The 17,853-nt window shown below is 39.0% G+C and overlaps 1 protein-coding gene across 6 annotated transcripts in view; it reads right to left on the bottom strand.

Annotated features, from left to right (window-relative positions):
* SYNE1 (spectrin repeat containing nuclear envelope protein 1) overlaps positions 1 to 17,853 on the bottom strand; it is a 472,714-nt gene that overhangs the window by 36,412 nt on the left and 418,449 nt on the right. For 5 of the 6 annotated variants that reach the window (XM_039529938.1, XM_039529933.1, XM_039529934.1 and 2 more), the window contains 5 exons: positions 17,293 to 17,418; positions 16,191 to 16,346; positions 13,172 to 13,330; positions 12,159 to 12,325; positions 4,634 to 4,796 (listed from right to left, as the gene is read on the bottom strand). In XM_039529938.1, the coding sequence (XP_039385872.1) occupies positions 4,634 to 4,796; positions 12,159 to 12,325; positions 13,172 to 13,330; positions 16,191 to 16,346; positions 17,293 to 17,418 (771 nt within the window). Of the gene's footprint in view, positions 1 to 4,633; positions 4,797 to 8,959; positions 9,296 to 12,158; positions 12,326 to 13,171; positions 13,331 to 16,190; positions 16,347 to 17,292; positions 17,419 to 17,853 lie in introns of those variants that run through there. The other variant, XM_039529939.1, reaches the window with a different exon arrangement.

The raw sequence follows: 17,853 nt of genomic DNA, 5'->3' as shown, positions 1-17,853 counted from the left end.
GTGTCAGCACATTTACAGCAATTACACTCTAACTAATCTATGTCCATCTTATTGTAATAAATTAAGAGGTGCGAATAGGAATTTAAAAATTTATCCTGAAATTGGTTAGCTTTCCAACTCTACACATCTATAGTAAAATCCACAACAAAAATGAAGAAGACGCTAGAGACATGTGGACAAGGTGAGTAAGGAATCAACATAGGTTTGTGCCTGTCACAACTAGAGCCTGTCAAACTAATTTTTTTTTAAATGAGATTACAGATTTGGTTGATAAAGGTAACAGTGCTTTGATTTGGAACCACATGACATTTTGATTAAAAAACTAGAATGATATCAAATTAACATTCTACAGATTCAATGGATTAAAAACTGGCTAAATGATGGATCTCACAATATAGGTGTAAATGAGGAATCACTATCAAGGGAGTCTATTTCTACTGGCGTCCTACAGGGATCCATTCTTGACCCTACATTATCTAACATTTTTATCAATGACCTAGAAGAAAACACAAAATCAGCATTGATCAAGTTTGCATACGACATAAAAATTAGAGGGATAGTAAATAATGAAGAGGACAAGTCACTGATACAGAGCAATGTAGATTGCTTGATGAACTGGGCACAAGCAAACAAACAATGTGCCTTTTAATATGGCTAAATGTAAGTGTATACATCTAGGAACAAACAACGTAGGCCATACTTACACAATGGGGGACTCTATCCTGGGAAGTCACGACTCTGAAAATGATTTGGGCGTCGGGGCGGATAATCAGCTTAACAAGAGTTCTCAGTGCAATGCTGTGGCGAAAAGGGCTACTGTACTGTGATCTCTGGATGCATAAACTTGGGGATCCTAAGTAGCAGCAGAGAGGTTATTTTACCTCTGGATGTGGCACTGGTGTGACTGCTGCTGGAATACTGTGTCCAGTTCTGGTGTCCATAACTCACAAAGGATGTTGATAAGGTTCAGATAAGAGTCACAAGAATGATTAAACGATTAGAAAATATGCCTTAGTGTGATAAACAAAATAGATTGAGCTCCTTGAGTCTAACAAAAAGAAGGTTAAGGGATGACTTGACCACAGTTTATAGGTACCTACATGGGGCACAAATATTTGATAATGGGCTCTTCAATCTAGTAGACAAATACATATGATCCAATAGCTAGAAGTTAAAGCTAGACAAATTCAGACTGGAAATAAGGTGTAAATTTTTAAGAGTGAGGGTATCCACTGGAACAATTTACCAAGGATAATGTTGGAGTCTCCATCACTGGCAATTTTAAAATCAAGATTGGCAAGGTCCCAGCATTCTGCAACACTGTTACAGCAAAGTGGAAATTCTTTGGCAGCTTTATTTTAAAAATGGAGCTTTTTTGTGAAAATGAATGTCAGAGTCAGTTCAATAGCACGTGTACTATTTACTTGAATATTACATTTCCCAGAGAGCCTGCAGTTAGGATAGCCACATTTACTGGGCGTTTTTCCTATGATGATCATCAGTAAAATTGTTAACAAATGTTGCCTTTTTAATTGTCATCTTTAGGTTTCAGATTTCATACCCTATTCAGACCACACCTCTCAGAGTCATTGTTTCAGGATGTTGTAGGCTCAAGAAAAGAAAGATGCACTGGTTGCAGTAAGCCCCATTTTCAAGGTTTTCTCTGCAACTCTAGGGGCTAAAAGCCAATTTAAACAAACAAACCAAACAACTGATATTTTTTAGTACAATTCCACAGGATGGTATAGATTCTGCAGTAAATTTTGTGGCCTTGGAATTATAGATTACATGGGGACCAGCCAATACAGAAAACCATTTGCACAAGTTTGGTTAAATGAACATAGATCTTGCCTCCTCCCTTGTGACTTCCTCTGCTGCATTATTCATCTGCACATAGCATAACCTCAGAATCACCTTTTTGAAATGGAACTCAAACATGAGTCAGTTGTTGCCATGAATTCAGTGAATGCTTTTGCCGAAAAATCAATCCACAAATGAACACTTCAGTGTTTTTAAAGTCCAGTCTGCATCCATAAATGATTTACTGTATATTTGCTTTTACTTCTACTGCTTTTACTTTCACAAGGTTTAGTTGCTAATCTGCCCCTAGCACCAGCAATCCACACTATTGCAGCTCATACATTTCTTAACAGTGTTTTAACTCTTGGGAGTACTCCCAAGGACATGCATGATACAGGACAACTATGAACGCCATCTGAAACATCCTCAAGGATTGCATTGCTCAGGTATGATCCTCTTTATTACTAATCTCCACTTCTTGGTTTTCATGACCTTTTTGCACTGGAACTGATGTTCCATCTTAAAATGTCATTTTAACATATTTGTCTTCAACACATTACTGGTGCTTGTGAGACAGACTGTGAAAATGATCTGCTATTATTCCTGGATATGTGTAAGAAAAATTCCTGCCCAACTGCTGAATACATTTGGATTGAACCTCATGATTCAAATGGCTGGTTAAAGATGGAGAGTAACACTACCTGCAAGGAAACAGGAGGGAGGTTTCTGTAACACCTTGCCATGTTTCACATTTGTTGTGGCCTGATTAACAAAAAAGAGAAAAAAAAACAAAAAAGCAAAAAAAAGGAAAAAAAACTAGTTTTCCAGGGTTGGCAGATTGCAGTGAGGTTACACTCACTCTCCTTCAGATCGTACTGCTTTAACTGCCCCCGAAGAGCAACTGCAAAGTTACTATGTGTGTTCCCCTCCAACTCAGACTTGGCTGATGAGCCAGTAGAAGCAGAGTGTGGGAGCCATAGAACTGGTATCCAGCCCTACTTTCTGGCAGGCAATGCTACATTTTTAATTAAATTTGAGATTTGTAGTTGAGTGATAGTTTGTGACAGTGGAGGCGGAGAGATAACATGTCCCTAAGAGAAAACAAATGTGGAAAATATACAGCTCAAACAGAAAGAAAAACTAGTGCTGACATAGCTGGCTGAAAAGGTAGCTGAAGTAACCTGTGCTGTGAAAACCAAACAAATATTACTAGTAAAAGCTATAATAAAAATGCTTTCTTCTTGATGTTAAAAGTTCATGTTTTCTTTGCTGTTAGTGTTATAACAAATTGATTGGCAGGGAGCTGCCAAACGTACTATGCTTACAAGGCAAAATACACTTCCAGTGTTTGTCCCCTTTGGATTTCCAATGGAACCACTGGTACTTCAAAATGAACATGCCACCATCTAGCATTGCACAGAAACAACCACCCAGAACTGCAGAGACTGAAGAGTTCAACTGATGTCTGTACCCAGAATGAATGAGTAGCAAAAGAATCATAGCAAACCTTGGGATGCCCACGTAGGTACACTTCCAGCAAATCTCTAAACATCTGCTTTAACATTAATACTTAGCACTGGACAGCACTTTACATCTTCAAAGCTCTGCACAGTATTAGCTACACTTCATACCTGTCCTGTTTGTATTATTCACCCCATGTTACAGATAGTGAAGTGTACAAAGAGGTTAAAAGGCTTTTTCCCATAGCCACACAGTATGTCAGTTTAGGAGCTAGGATTAAAACTGAGGATATTCTTAGTTTTTAGACTTTCACTCTATTCACTGCACCACATTGTCATTCTACATGCTTTATAAATCAATTGTCTGCAAAATGTTACAGTACTTTTTTCCCCACAAAAAATTAAACTTCTCTACTTTATTGTGTGTTAAGGACAGGTGTTATTTTGCTTTTCACATGCTCATCACATACTGCACTGATATCAGTCAGCGACCAATCTGCCAAGAAATAACTGATGAGAAAGCAATCTGCTATGTGACAGGCAACAGCATTTCTGCCCAGTGTGTCAAACAGAACTGGCATAGAGAAACAAAAATACGTACAGAAACATGTATTGCTTTACTTTGCAAAACTGATGTTACTCTTTCGTAAGTTGTGATGGAGGTGTAAAGTTTAGCAGGAAAGGGGAAAGGAAGCATACTAACAGTGCAGTACAATGTAAAAACTACTACCAAAAAAACAACAACAAACCAACAACTTATCTTCCCCATCCCACTTTTCCCATTTGCAGCATGAACTGCTTCATTCCAGCACTGTGTGCAGGCTTTGCACAGTGCAAATCAGTTTAAAGTTAAACATCAGTTTTGTATTGCTCATGCAACTCAGCATGCAAAGGGACTCAAACATGTTTATGAACTGCGAAACAAAACAAAATCAGAAGGCATTTCCAAAGATGGACAACGTCAAGCACTTATAAAACTTGCAAGAAAACACTACAGTATGGTTTCATTTTAATTCTGGAAGTGGACGGTAGTTCATTATATACTAAAAAACAAAGAAAAAACCTCAACCACAACAGTAACCCACATTCTGGACATAACATCATGGTACCTTACCTCTTTCTGTCAGATCAAGCAGCTCCTTGTAGATTCAATGTCAAAGCCGGCAGAAGACTCTACCAGAGTGATGCAATAAGCACTATCTGCCTTGAAATCTAAGGGCATCTTCTCTGCATCAGTGCCTTCTTTCAACACTGAGCTGGATACCGGCAGCCCAAGGGTATACATTACTTGGGTCTCCCCACACCACAGTGCAACTGCCAGTGTGGTGACTGTGTCAGATTTTTTTACTCTTCTAACTCATTTTGTATTTTACCTGCTGCTCGTTCAGTTTCCTTTGTATCTCTTCGGAATCACAGGTTTCGTAGACAATGGGTTTGGACAGCTCTGACTCAATATGAGCGAGCCAGGATCTCAAGCTGTTCATGTTCTTATCCAGCTGCTGCACAGCAACCAGGGTCTCCTTCAACTTCTTCACCCTGCCAAAAGGAGAAACAAAAGCACGTGCACATCATTAAACAGCCTTTATAAAAAGACATCACTTCTGCATAATTTTCACTGGGAAAGAAATTCAACTTAACCTTCACACAAACAACAGAATTGCTAATCTAGGGCTTCCCCTTACTATTTACAGAACTACAAGCATATAAATAGTGTCCAAACCCAGTATTTATAATTAACAGAAATACAGGATTTTCAGAGGCCACACACAGAGATTTTATAGGCTTCTGTATCTCTGCCGGTGGAATCAAAGCTTGCTTTGGGGAAAGAAACCGTATTTAATACGGTCAATGTAAAAAAATCCATCTAAATGAGTTGTGCCTTCTGTTTCACTAATGTAGACACCTGGTCAGATTACAAGTAAATGGCTGTTGCAATTACCAAAAGGAAACTGACCTGCACTGGTGTTGAACTACATGCATCTAACAAGACTTATTCACCTATAAGTTCTAAAGACTGAACTCTCTCGCCCTTAGAGATAGTGAGCTCAGTCCTTAGCTGGAGCAGAGCTCAGTACACTAACTCAGACCTCCTGTGGGTACACAGAGGTCTTCCAGGTGGTACATCAACTCAACTAGTTTTACAACAGACTATATAGAAAGCACTAGCGAAGTCAATGCAAACTAAAATTTCATACAATGACTTGTTAATACTGCTCTATATACTATACACTGAAAAGTACGTACAATATTTATATTCCAATCAATTTATTTTATAACTATATGGTAAAAATGAGAAAGTAAGCAATTTCTCAGTATTAGTGTTATGTGACACTTTTGTATTTTTATGTCTGATTTTGTAAACAAGTATTTTTTAAGTGAGGTGTAACTTGGGGTATACAAGATAAATCAGACTCCTGAAGGAGGTACAGTAGTTTGGAATGTCTGAGAGCCACTGTATTAACCCACTCTTCTACCTTCTTCAATCTTAAGGACTACTCTGACTTGCACTGGATTTTAATAGTTACTTCAGATTTACACTGGTATGTAACTGAGAGCAGAATCTGCCCCCACAATGATTTCTTGGTTGTAACACGACTGGTAACCTTGCTGTACAACAGTAATCACCAAGGACACCAATCAGCTCTCTTTTCAATAGAACATTAGATAGGAGAATGAGAGACCTAACCACATTCCATAAGTATTTATGGTCAGATGTTAACCATTAGAACAATTTACCAAAGGTCATGGTGGATTCTCCATCACTGAGAATTTTAAAATCAAGATTACAGGTTTTTCTAAAAGATATGCTCTAGGAATTACTTTGGCAAAGTTCTATGACCCGTGCTATACAGGAGGTCAGACTAAATGATCACAATGGTCCATTTTGGCCTTGAAATTTATGGATAGTCCTTTTGGTCTCCACAAATATCAGGGTTGTGCTGTTAGTGTTAAAAATCCCAAAGAGAGTGAGTGTGTGAGAGGCAGAGTCACAGTCCTATCCCTACTAGTGTACTACTTTGTGGAGTGGAACTGGCAGAGGGACAATCTATGCTTCACTGTTTAGAGCAGTAGTTTTCAACATGTGGTCTGCGGACCCCTGGGGGTCCGCAAACTGTCTAGGATTTCCAAAGGGGTCTTGCACTTCCATTTGACATTTTTTAGGGGTCTGCAAATGAACAAAGGTTGAAAACCACTGGTTTAGGGGGCTCAGCAGTAACTGCTGCTATGTATTCTCCCGGAACTATAGGGCCTGCTTCAGACACAATGACTCCAAACAGGGGCTTCTGGGGAACTGTGATTCAACCACTCACCGCAGAGCATGTAATAAGCGTGCACCCCACAGAGCTATTTTCAGGGCTTCAGCTTTTATGATTCCTCCAAAAAAATCAGATCATATTGTCTCTGAAATTTGGACAAGTTTGATTGCAAACTTCGTGGCTTAAGTCCATCTCTCTAGTCTTTAGGAGGTTAAAAGCAAATAATTACAGAGCTGTCATTCTGTTCTGTGTTTGTGCCTAGCACAATGGGATTTTGATCCATGTGTAGGGCTCTAAGAGGCTTTTTAATTATTCATCAAATGTGTAAATCTCTCAAATAACCTCAACATGTGCCTTTAATTACACTGAAAACACACCTGCATGCTTATCCAGTGGGACATGCTTACATGCTCACCTAATTATTCCACCCCCCTCTAGTTTGAGCATATAAGAAGTTTTAAGCTTTGTGTCACCCATTGAAATTAATTGCACGTGCACAACTACATATTTTGTGCATGTAGCAGAGGCAATATATATATATATATTTTTTTTTTGGAAGAAACTTATTTCTACATTCTTCAAGAGTCTAAAATCCTGCCCCTACAGGGTCTGAGAGATGGTGGGACTCATGGAGTTCTGCCAGCAGGCAGGAAGGGAGCAGGCTACACAGAGTCTACACATGGGGGTCTGCAGCCCCCTGAGCAAAATGCAGCTGTGCCCTTTTGGAGTTTCATTTGCAACAGCATTATATGAAAAAAAGCAAATTCTTCTGGGAAAATCCCACTAAACGTGTTACTGTAAGAGGCTTTGGCTGAGTTCCCCTGCTTGCTAACAAGGGTTCCTAATTCAAATTAGATGCTTGGAACTATCACATGGCAGGTTTAAGCAGGGCTGTATAAATTTAGCAAGCTTGACATATAAGTACAGGAAGTCCCTGAAGCTTGCTGTACTTTTCTCGTAGCCCATATTAAATCTCAGGCATTTGTCCTTGCTCAGGAAGGAAAATACTATGTAACGCAATTGCTCAGTTTTGCAGTTTATTGCTAATGAGAAAACATTTGAAAGTTTAAATTAGATCATTACACATGCTGGTATAATTTAATATTTAAAGGAAAACAACATGATTCTTTTTTAAAAGCCAATTTCAAACCAAGAAAAATACTCAGAAAATATTCTGGAGCTGAAAACAATATGGAAGGTCTTTTAAAACGCAAACAGTTAGCTAGAGTTAAACTAAATATGCTTAAATTCTGCTTAACTCTAAACATATACTGCCCCATAAGCACACAACAGCGTAGTGTACAGAAGTCATAACTTCAGTATTAGTCATTAGACAGCTGGTTACTAACATTATCTTAAAAACCAACCATAAAATATATGCATAAAAATGTGACATCAGCTGAATCTATCACCAGCTTATAGTTTTAATTAGCTGTTAATCATTCACACACAATGTCTATAGTAATATCTAAGCTCAAACAAACCAGAGTGGCAAAACACTGGAATTCCAACTCAAGAGGGAGAAAACAATGAGAAACGATTACTCCACCCATTTGGAGATACTTGAATTCTCAAATTTCAGGCAAATATATTGCAAGAACATAATGCAAGTGCAGTATTCATACTTGAATGCTTCTGTTTGGGGAATAGTACCATGGGAAATGTTATGCATGCACCTGAACATATTGTAAAATTCTATCATCTAAAATAAATTAAATAGTGAAATGCAAAAAAAAAAAAAAAAAGCTTGCAAAGTTCAGTAACTAATGCGTAGTTGAAAATGCCACATTTACTCTTCAGATTCTATACTTTTATCTTTACTGAAAAATTATTTTACAACAACTCACAAATTAGCTTACACTAAAAATAGTGAAAAAATACAAGATGGAAAAAAAAGGGAGAATATTTGACAAAAAATAAAAATCTTTCAGTCCAATTATATACATTGTTCAAAATTAAGCTACGAAGATCCATCTGGCTACAGACATTTTAATAATATGTACATGGAGGACGAGCTTAGCACACACCACATATTTTTGACTTTTGGATGTAGCCAGGCCCCCTTGATTACACAAACAGCAGGTAGTAAATTACAACCCTCTGGATCCTCTCACATGTTTACATGATCTTGTATTAAAAACAGTAGTAAAATCAGGTCTATGGTTTCACTCAGCCTAATTTAAGCACCTACTTACTAGTAGTGGTCAGGCTGTTTTCAGTTAAGACACACATTCAAGGATCCCAGAATTACAGCAATACAACAAAGCACATCATGATTTCCTAACACTCATCAACACCACTAAAATTCTGGACGGAAAAAAAAAGTTTTTTGGTAAGGCAGCATGCCTATGGATTAATATCATGACAACTAGTTCCTCAGCCAGTTCAGCAAGCTATAACAAATTCCAAAAAAATGCATAAGAAAAGTAAATAGCTGCCTGCCTTGTGACATCGCAATTGCAGTCTGGGAGGTCTGAATCCACACTGCAGTCCTCTGCCATCCTCACAGCACATAAATCCTCTCCTACCACCATGAAACTTTCCAGTACTAAAACCAAGAACTTGCGGTCCAAAAGCTTGTAGCCCAGCAGACTGTCCTGCAGGCAAGCTTGCCTTTGCGAGTACTGTACAAAAATGCTCACATTCCAAACAAATGTTAGTAGACCCGGCCTGCTAACATGAGACTAAACGGTGACAAGTGGTCATGTTTCTAAATAAAACTTACATTCATCAACATGCGCCAGGCTTGATCTCCTGGAATGCAGGCCATGAGTGTCAGGAAAGGGGCGGAGGGAAGGGAGGGAAAAAGAGGCCTTCAGTTGTAAACTTAACTGCCCAAGAAAAGTCTTGTATAAAGCATGCAGCCACACACTACCCCTTTACTGTGCACATATGCAGCTGGCCTATTTATCATAATGGACAATTCGTAGGGAGAGAAAACTTTCCAGTCATGAGAGGTCAGAAATGGGAAATCACTGAAGTAGAGAGGCAGCTGTCTTTCTGGGGAGTTCTCCCTTCTCCTCCTCTCCCTTCTGCAGAAGGAGTCAGAGCATGTTGAAGAAAAAGTGAAAAGAAAATATGTGTGTGAAAAAGAAAATAGGCCAGAAGGAATATTTAAAATGATTACCTGAAATGGCATGAAAAAATAATTTTCTGACTGAAATATTTTCTCCAGGAAGAACAACTTGCTGTAAACAGAACATAACATTTTAGCCTGCTCACAGGTTAAAGTCAAGATTCTTTAATACAAGAGACGTAATTTAAAAACACAAATAAAATGTTATGTAGCCAAAATATATTATATTCTTATTCATCTTCTGAAACAAACATACTATGTGTCTGTGTTCCTACGAGAGACAAAGTGGGTGAGCTCTGTGTAGTTTGAAAGCTTGGCTATTTCACCAAATGAAGTTGGTTCAATAAAAGATATTTCCTCACCCACCTTGTTTCTCTAATATTGTGGACCATCACACTACAACTCTGTATTCTATTTTCCTGTAAATAGGTATTTCCCATTGGTGGATGGCTGCTGAAAACAAACCAATAAGCACATTCGAGCAAAAGATGGCCTTGGCTTGACAGAGAGAGCAGACACATGGAGAATGTATGGACACAGTTAATATTAATATTGTCAAGGATCCAGAATGCAGAATTTGCACTATAATGTCAGCAGTGCCAAAAATAAGCTGCATTTTCCAGCTGAATGTATGAAAGTAGTAACATACTCTTATATGCCAAAGTATTTTACAAACTGTTTTTTGAGATGTGGGCATCTTTTCACTAGGAACTTTTCTCTTTTCATCTTTTCACTTTTCACTTAGATCACAAGCTCATTTCACGCAGGTTAACAACAGACATTAGATAAGTCACAACCCACTTGGGCCAGAGATGAATTAGCAAAAGCTCTCTATCCCTTCAGCAATCTTTTGAGCCATTCACTACTTCAAGTTTAGCCACATGATATACAAACTTCACGTAGGGATTCCTTCACTCACAATTCAAATGCAGCCAGCTCTGTGGTGAAAAGGGGCAACACTAAATTTATTAAATAAGAAAGTATCCAACGGAAATTGACTGGGAAATTGAGGCAAATCTGTAATCACACCAATTAATCTATGGCCAGGAACATCACTCTGTACTTGAGGAAAATGGCATGGGAAGTTCAACAAGTGTGTAACAATTCAGTTTTACAGCTCATCTGAAAAGACCACTGAGAAATAGAATCCTGAGACCCTGATCACCCTCCCAAGGTACAACATTAATCCCAGCACTGAGCATAACAGATACCTAGAGTACACTTTGCCATCTGCATATACCATCGCTTCTCGCTGGAAACCTCTTAAAGCTTGGTCTGGGCATAGTTATGTTTAAACATTAGAAATGCCTTCAAGAAAAAGTATAGAATGAAGGTAAGTAACTGTTTTGCTTAAGACCCGGTGAGACACCACATCCTCTGAAACCAACAGACTTTTAGTCTGTAAGAAATGCCACTTCCTGAATAATGTTACATTAAAACAAAACACAGCCACCTTCATTTTAAAAGATCTGTACCCCTTAATGGCTTTGCCACTGTGAAATTCACTGATTCCCCACACTCACAGAATTCTGAGGAGGAATATTGTAGTACCGGGATCGGGGAAGTGACCAAACATATTTACAGAACCTAATGGATAAAGAGAGAAATGTAAAAGGAATTGCTGCAAATAGGACACTGGGTATTGATACAGATAGAAATATCTTTCAAGTTACGGAAACTCAAGCAACATGTCAAACATCCTTTATACTGCAGAGTACAGACACAATAGCCAAAGCTATGGCAAAAACGATTGTTAGCTGGAAAGTAGTTGCACTACAGCTCAGAATGGACATTAGAAATTTAAACGAATATTCTTCATGTACTAACCGAGAATCGCATGTGCACAGTATATACTTCTGTAGATAACCTACTGCAAACAACTTTTTTTTTTGGTTTTTGTTTTTGCAAGCTATTAAGCCCAATGGACATACATGTGTCTACATTATTTTCTCTCTCTCTCTCTTCACTAATCTAAAAACAGACAGAAAAACTAAACCACCTGCCATAAACTGTCCTTTGGGTAGGATTTTTAAAAGTGTCAAGTATCAGAGGGGTAGCCGTGTTAGTCTCTCTAGAGTAGCAGCAAGCAAACCACTGAGAGTTAGAGAAGAACAGAAGAAGCATGAGCTGAGCCTATTCACCCACTAAAGCCACTGCTGCAAAACTTAAACTTCTGTTATGCCACAGCCATTCTTTGCTGCTTCTACATTTTTAAAAGTGAGTCACTTAGCACCCTTTGTGCTGCCTTTAAAGGGAACTGAAGATTTACGTCTCGCTTTAGGCACCCCGTTTCAACCTAAATAACCACCCTCGACCACAAGACACTACTCTTCTGACTGTAGCCAGTCTTGGTCATCCTAATAGATACAGTGGATCAAGAAGGATAAGTTCAACCAAGCATGTTGGCTGAGAGCACTTACAGATCACAGTTAAGTGGACAGAGTGGGTAGAGACAGGTAAGAAAAAGTTCTGAGTCCTTCCTTGAGCTAGGAAGTCAGCTGTCTTATGAATGTCAATACAGGTTTCTATTCCATGAAATGTTTAAAAACAAAGCAGCTGTTTTACCTGGCTGCAATCAGATCCAGAAGGTGCTGCCATCTGTCATTGACCTTGCCAAGTTTATATTCAATTTCTGATGCTTTGCTCTCATGACTGGCTTTGGCAAGACGCTCTCCCATTTGCTGGAGCTGGATTTTATTCTCTTGGGCCATGGCAATTTCATCTTGATAATCCTAGATGGCAAAGAGGAATCACAGAGATCAAGAAGCTTATTCAGAATGCATTCAGCTCAGCGCTGCTGGAAGAACTAGAATAAACATAAGCAGTGTCTAAGGGTAGGTCCATACTTACCCGCCGGGTTGACGCAGAGTGTTCGACTTCTCGGAGTTCGAACTATTGCATCTAATCTAGACGCGATAGTTCGAACTCCGAACACGCTCCCGTCGACTCCGGAACTCCACCACCGCGAACGGCGGTGGCGGAGTTGACGGGGGAGCCACAGAGTTCGATCCCGCGGCGTCTGGACAGGTAGGAAATTTGAACTAAGGTAGTTCGACTTCAGCTACGCTATTCGCGTAGCTGAGGTCGCGTACCTTAGTTCGACCCCCCCCGTAGTGTAGACCAGGCCTAATACTAAGTTGGAAATAGCTTGGTGAATGAACAAATCCTTGTAAACACCACCACCATATAAACATAAATAATCAAAAGAAAGAAAAATATTTTGCAAATGCATGTACAATAATTCATAAGTGGTTTACGGACACTTGTGATCAGGCATTTAGTAAAGCATTCACCTTTCTTGGTGGTGTATTCATTTGGGGTATTTCTTTGTATTTTGAGAAATCCACTTCAAGAAGCACAGGGGAAAAGGCACATAATTAGAGAAAAACATTGACAAAAATTCTCATTGGAACATACAAACTGCCATATATTGGATCAGACCAGTGGCCCATTTAATACAGTGTTTCTGTCTATAACACAGGCCAGTACCAGATTATTCAAGTTCTGATAACCCAGAAAGAGAAGAGGAAAAGGTGCACATAACAGTAGTTAAACATATAAAACCAAAAGAACTTTACCTTCTTGAGTTTCTCTATCATCTCTTCTATGAGGATGTCTCCATTTTGAGACACCTTACTCTCCATTTGTGTCAGCCACTCACAGAGCTCCTTGTTCTTCTCACTGAAGACTGCCCACTCATTCAATCTCTCATTCACCTGCTGCCGCCGCAAGGAGATCTTGTAATGTTTACAGAGGGAGTCAATAAAAGAGTACAGTTAGTAGATGAGAACACACTAGTTCTCAGAGGTAATTTCTCAGCCCTGCAAAGAGTTTTAGCTACCTGGCTGCCACTAAGGTAAAAGGGAGTTGTGCTGCAAAAATCTTGCAGGACTCATTATAAATTCAAGGTCAACATTAATCTCAGGATGCCGGTAGCCAGATCCTGTTGCACACAGGGAAGCGTATACTCTAAATATAATTTGCTTCATGATAAGATACAAACCTGTGGCCTTTAATTCAGGTTTCCATAGCACAGTTATAAAATAGCCCTTTCATTGTCTTTAGAGTCAATATTTTCATTTATTAAGAATTACAATGTACATGTAATTACAATGTACATTGATACTTTTGTTTATTTGGAAGCACAAACTCCAACAGAGACAGATTGTTTAGCACAAAATAGATGCCTGACCCTTAGAACAATGACATTTTTAAGACCGCAAACCAAATGGATGTCTAGGAGGATGCATACATGGTATGGCCAAACTATAAACAACTGGTATGTCAATTGTATCTGTAAAATGTGTGCACGGATGAGATAGGCAGCACTCCTAAACCAAGCAATTGCAAATGCATGTGCAATTCCATGCTTGTGTCCACATGCACATATTTTGTGAGTGCCTCTAATTTTGCAACATTGCTACTCCGTGACCAGAGATTCCCAAGGGCTAAAGAATGCTATGACAGAAATGAACAGGCGATAAGTGCAGACTGAAACAGAGAACAAAGCAACAGCATACACAGGAAATGGAGGCTTGTGTCACGTCACTTGAAAAGTAAGAGACTGCTGTACATTTAAGAAATTAGAAGAATGATATTTCAATCTCAAACTGTGAATTACAAGACATTTGGGCAAATATGAAGAGGACTTGAAAGAATATTAAACACAGTATTCACAGTAAACTAATCTCTCCTGTCAGAATTTCTGATAATCACATGGCTACAATGTAATGACATCCTACTTACTACAGCTTCTTCCTCCTCATCTGAAATATGAGTTGCTTCTGACTCTACATCAGCTCCACTGATCATATGAGCATTGCACCTGCTCTTTCGTATATAACTTACTGCTCTTCTAACTGAAGCTTTTGATTTTTAAACTCAGATACAAATGACAGCACATTTCCTTTTGTGGTAACACCCAACTACTGAACAAGAAAAAAAAGCCTCATTCGATTACATCCTGGAAGGTTAAATATATAAATAACAGACTAAGACATCCAATCTTTAATCAGCCCTCCCCTTTAGCATGAAAGGTGTGTTGCAAGAATCTGGGAAAACCAATCAGAGTCTATATGGAAAAGGTCTTCTAGTCCATTCACCCACATGCAGCCACTTCAGCTTCTGCTTTGTTTCATGAGAGTTTATGATGCATGAAAGCTTTTCACCCATGAATGCTGCTTAATGGTCTCTCTTTCTCATGACCCTATCAAATTCATTCACAAGACAGGAAAAGCATCCTCCAACTGGAATTCTACAGGTTTCCAAAACTAAGTCTATTCCTTTGATACCTTTTAATGTTTATCCTGCAGGACAGATTTGTTTGCACCATACCATAATGAGAAAGGATATCACGTCACTGGCACAATATAACTATGTTTTGCTGACCTACAATGTTTGTTTGTATTTTGACAGTGAAATGGTTCTTCACTGCTCGATACGTTTTGGAGTACACAAGTAAAATCAGGGCAATCCGGAAAATTTGGGATAGGTGGCAACTTTAAATCTGGAGCCAGGATTTCTAAGCATAAGCAGCAACTATAAAATGCACCGGGAGCACTGTGTATTTATCTCCCACATGGTGCCAAGGGATTAAGCGAGCAGCCAAGCCAAAGAGAATGAGAAATGTGTAGTCTTTTTTTTAAAACACAAGGAAAAGCATATCAAGAGTACAAGGTACAGTAGATTTTTTTCTCACATCAGACTATCTTGTCCCCACCTCCCTCAAGCCAATGATGCTGTTCTGTTTCTTCTGTATTCCTGTGGGCCAATTATGCCATAAATTTAACGTTAGCTTTAATATAGTTTTTCTGAGTTTGTTTATACCCTGGCTCAGTAAAGTGATCATTTACAGGAAGTCTTGAAATATTAGTGGTAACTAAAGCAAATACTTGAAGATACACTGGACTGTTATTAATCTTAGCTCCACAGAGAAGCAAAGCTTTTAAGAGGAAATATTCTGCTGTTATAATAAAATACATAATCCGGCTTTCTTTCTTTTGTTGGTCTTGGCATGGCCATTGATTTCAATGGACATTTCACCAGGAAAGTTGGTCTCCAGGAATGTAAGGATGAACCCTTTTAGAGATTGCAGACACATACTGTACACATCCTTTAACTATGAGGTTAGTCACAATTTCCTTCCTGGAATGAGATTCTTTGTGATTATTGTTCCATTTCATGGCCAGACTTTTGGTTATTCCACTCTAAGTTAGCTATTAAGTGAGTGATCATGTTAAGATTACATCTGCTAACTCCTGAATTTTAGTGGGTATTTTCTCCACTCTTTTGTTTTAAATATCTGTAAATCAGTATGGCTGAAAATATTTCCCACCTCGCCCTATCCTCAAAAGTGTGTGTTGTTCCTCTGGATAAAGCTTGCATTTGACATGCCAAATTCTACTTCCTTAGTTCTGCCTCTGCATTAGGAGACTGATGAGATTATACCTTACAAATGGATGAGTCTCAGTTCAAATTCAAATGCCAGGTTTGTCATCCAGCTGGTACCTGTCGGTTCTAACAGTTGCTAACCATATTCAGCTGTTCCTGTGCCCCTTTCACATGCATAATCACATCCAAGTTCAGTGTCACATTTACCTGGTGGCACAGCTCCTCCCATTGCCTGTGCAGCAGCTCAATGCGCTCGTTGAGGATCGAGATATCATCAGCACTGATGTAGGTAGCTAGAGTCTCCTTCAGCAGTGTCAGATGCGCAAGGTCATCCGTCCACCCTTCAACAGCATTTTCTAGCTCCTGGTTTAAAAAAAAAAATCAAGCTCTTTATGCTACTAGAGGTTTGGCAATAGTTGTGTTATACAAAGTTGTGTTTATTTGTTAACCATAGGCCCGAGCATTGAAGTCCTATTGTATCTAGCAAACCAAGTCTGATAACAGAGCCAATGTTTAGATGGAGAATTACAACTATATTTAATAGTATAATTTATAATAGACCACCTGTAAGACAGCATTATTTTTTCAGTTAGAAGGGAGGTCCCATTGGTAGTAAAACTGATACAGCAAGATACATCAGCCCTTAAACAAGTTGAAATGAGTCTAAACTAAAATCCCAGAGTCTAACTTCTCCAAAGTTCAGGGCTATCTGGACTCAAGATTTTGGTTTGGGCTCGTCTCTAGTGATCACCTTTGCAGTCTGCACCATGTTTACCCTCTGATTTTAAGAAAGGAAGAATGAGATTGGGATTCCAAGTTTGTTTCTAAATTGCAACTAATGCAGGATAAAAGTTTGTGAGCTACAATTATCCTGAGTAGGAGTAAAGAGCATTGAAATGACACGGTTTTTAAATCTGTGAACTTTTACTTGTCTCATCTATAAGAATCATGCAGTAAGAACTTCTAAACTAAAAAGAACCGCCAATACTTAGCACTTTTATAGCTCTTTATGAGCCTAATTCTGATCCGATTTACTTTAGTTTTACATTGATGTAACCTAATTTACACCTATGTTAGATTAAAGACAGGACCTATATCTTCTAAGTGCTGTACAAACATTAATCAGTGCTATGCAAACACTAACGAACAGATGCACACACAAAATGTGCATGCAGACACAGGCAGGAAATTGCACATGGAGTAATTATGGGCTGCTGGTGTATATAGTCAGTAATGCCAAGGCTTATAACGGCTAAAGATGTTCCAAGACAAGCAAATTGCAGATCAGATGGTGCTCAGAGTGCTTTACCTTGCAATGAATCTGCTCTGTATGCAGCTCATCGTGGTGATCGGGCAATGGCTGAGAAAGTTTTTTCTTGAAGGATCTTAGTTTCTCCAAGGAGTCTGCTATGCCCTTTTCACATTTTTCCCAGTCCTGAAAGCAGAACAACTATTATTAGACTTTATTCCAGATGAAGGGGGGGAGGGGAGAGAGTGGAAAGACGCTCATCATGCTGAATCACTCAAGCTGACTAAATAATCATGGAATCATAGGACTGGAAGCCACCGCAAGAGGTCATCTAGTCCGGTCCTCTGCACTCATGGCACCAATATCAACAAGCAGTGAGGAGATTTGCATAATAGGATGTCCCCATAAGCCCTTTTTGTATAACATTCAAGTCTCAGAATCTGGATGGCATGCACCAGTAGAGCATATTGTCTATTGTGCTGTGCTCCAGTGCTAGCAGCAGGCAAAACTAAACCCCTCCTATTGCCACAGAGTCCTCAAAGTCTGATTTTGACCTTGCAATGTTGCTTCTCTCTGCCAAAAAGGGTTCCATGAGTCCCCTTAGGAATGACTTCATTAGGC

The sequence above is a fragment of the Mauremys reevesii genome, linkage group 3, assembly GCF_016161935.1.
Source record: "Mauremys reevesii isolate NIE-2019 linkage group 3, ASM1616193v1, whole genome shotgun sequence".
Taxonomy (NCBI): Eukaryota; Metazoa; Chordata; order Testudines; family Geoemydidae; genus Mauremys; species Mauremys reevesii.
The sequence above is the reverse complement of the archived record's forward strand: the minus strand, read 5'-3'. Positions and strand labels throughout refer to the sequence as shown.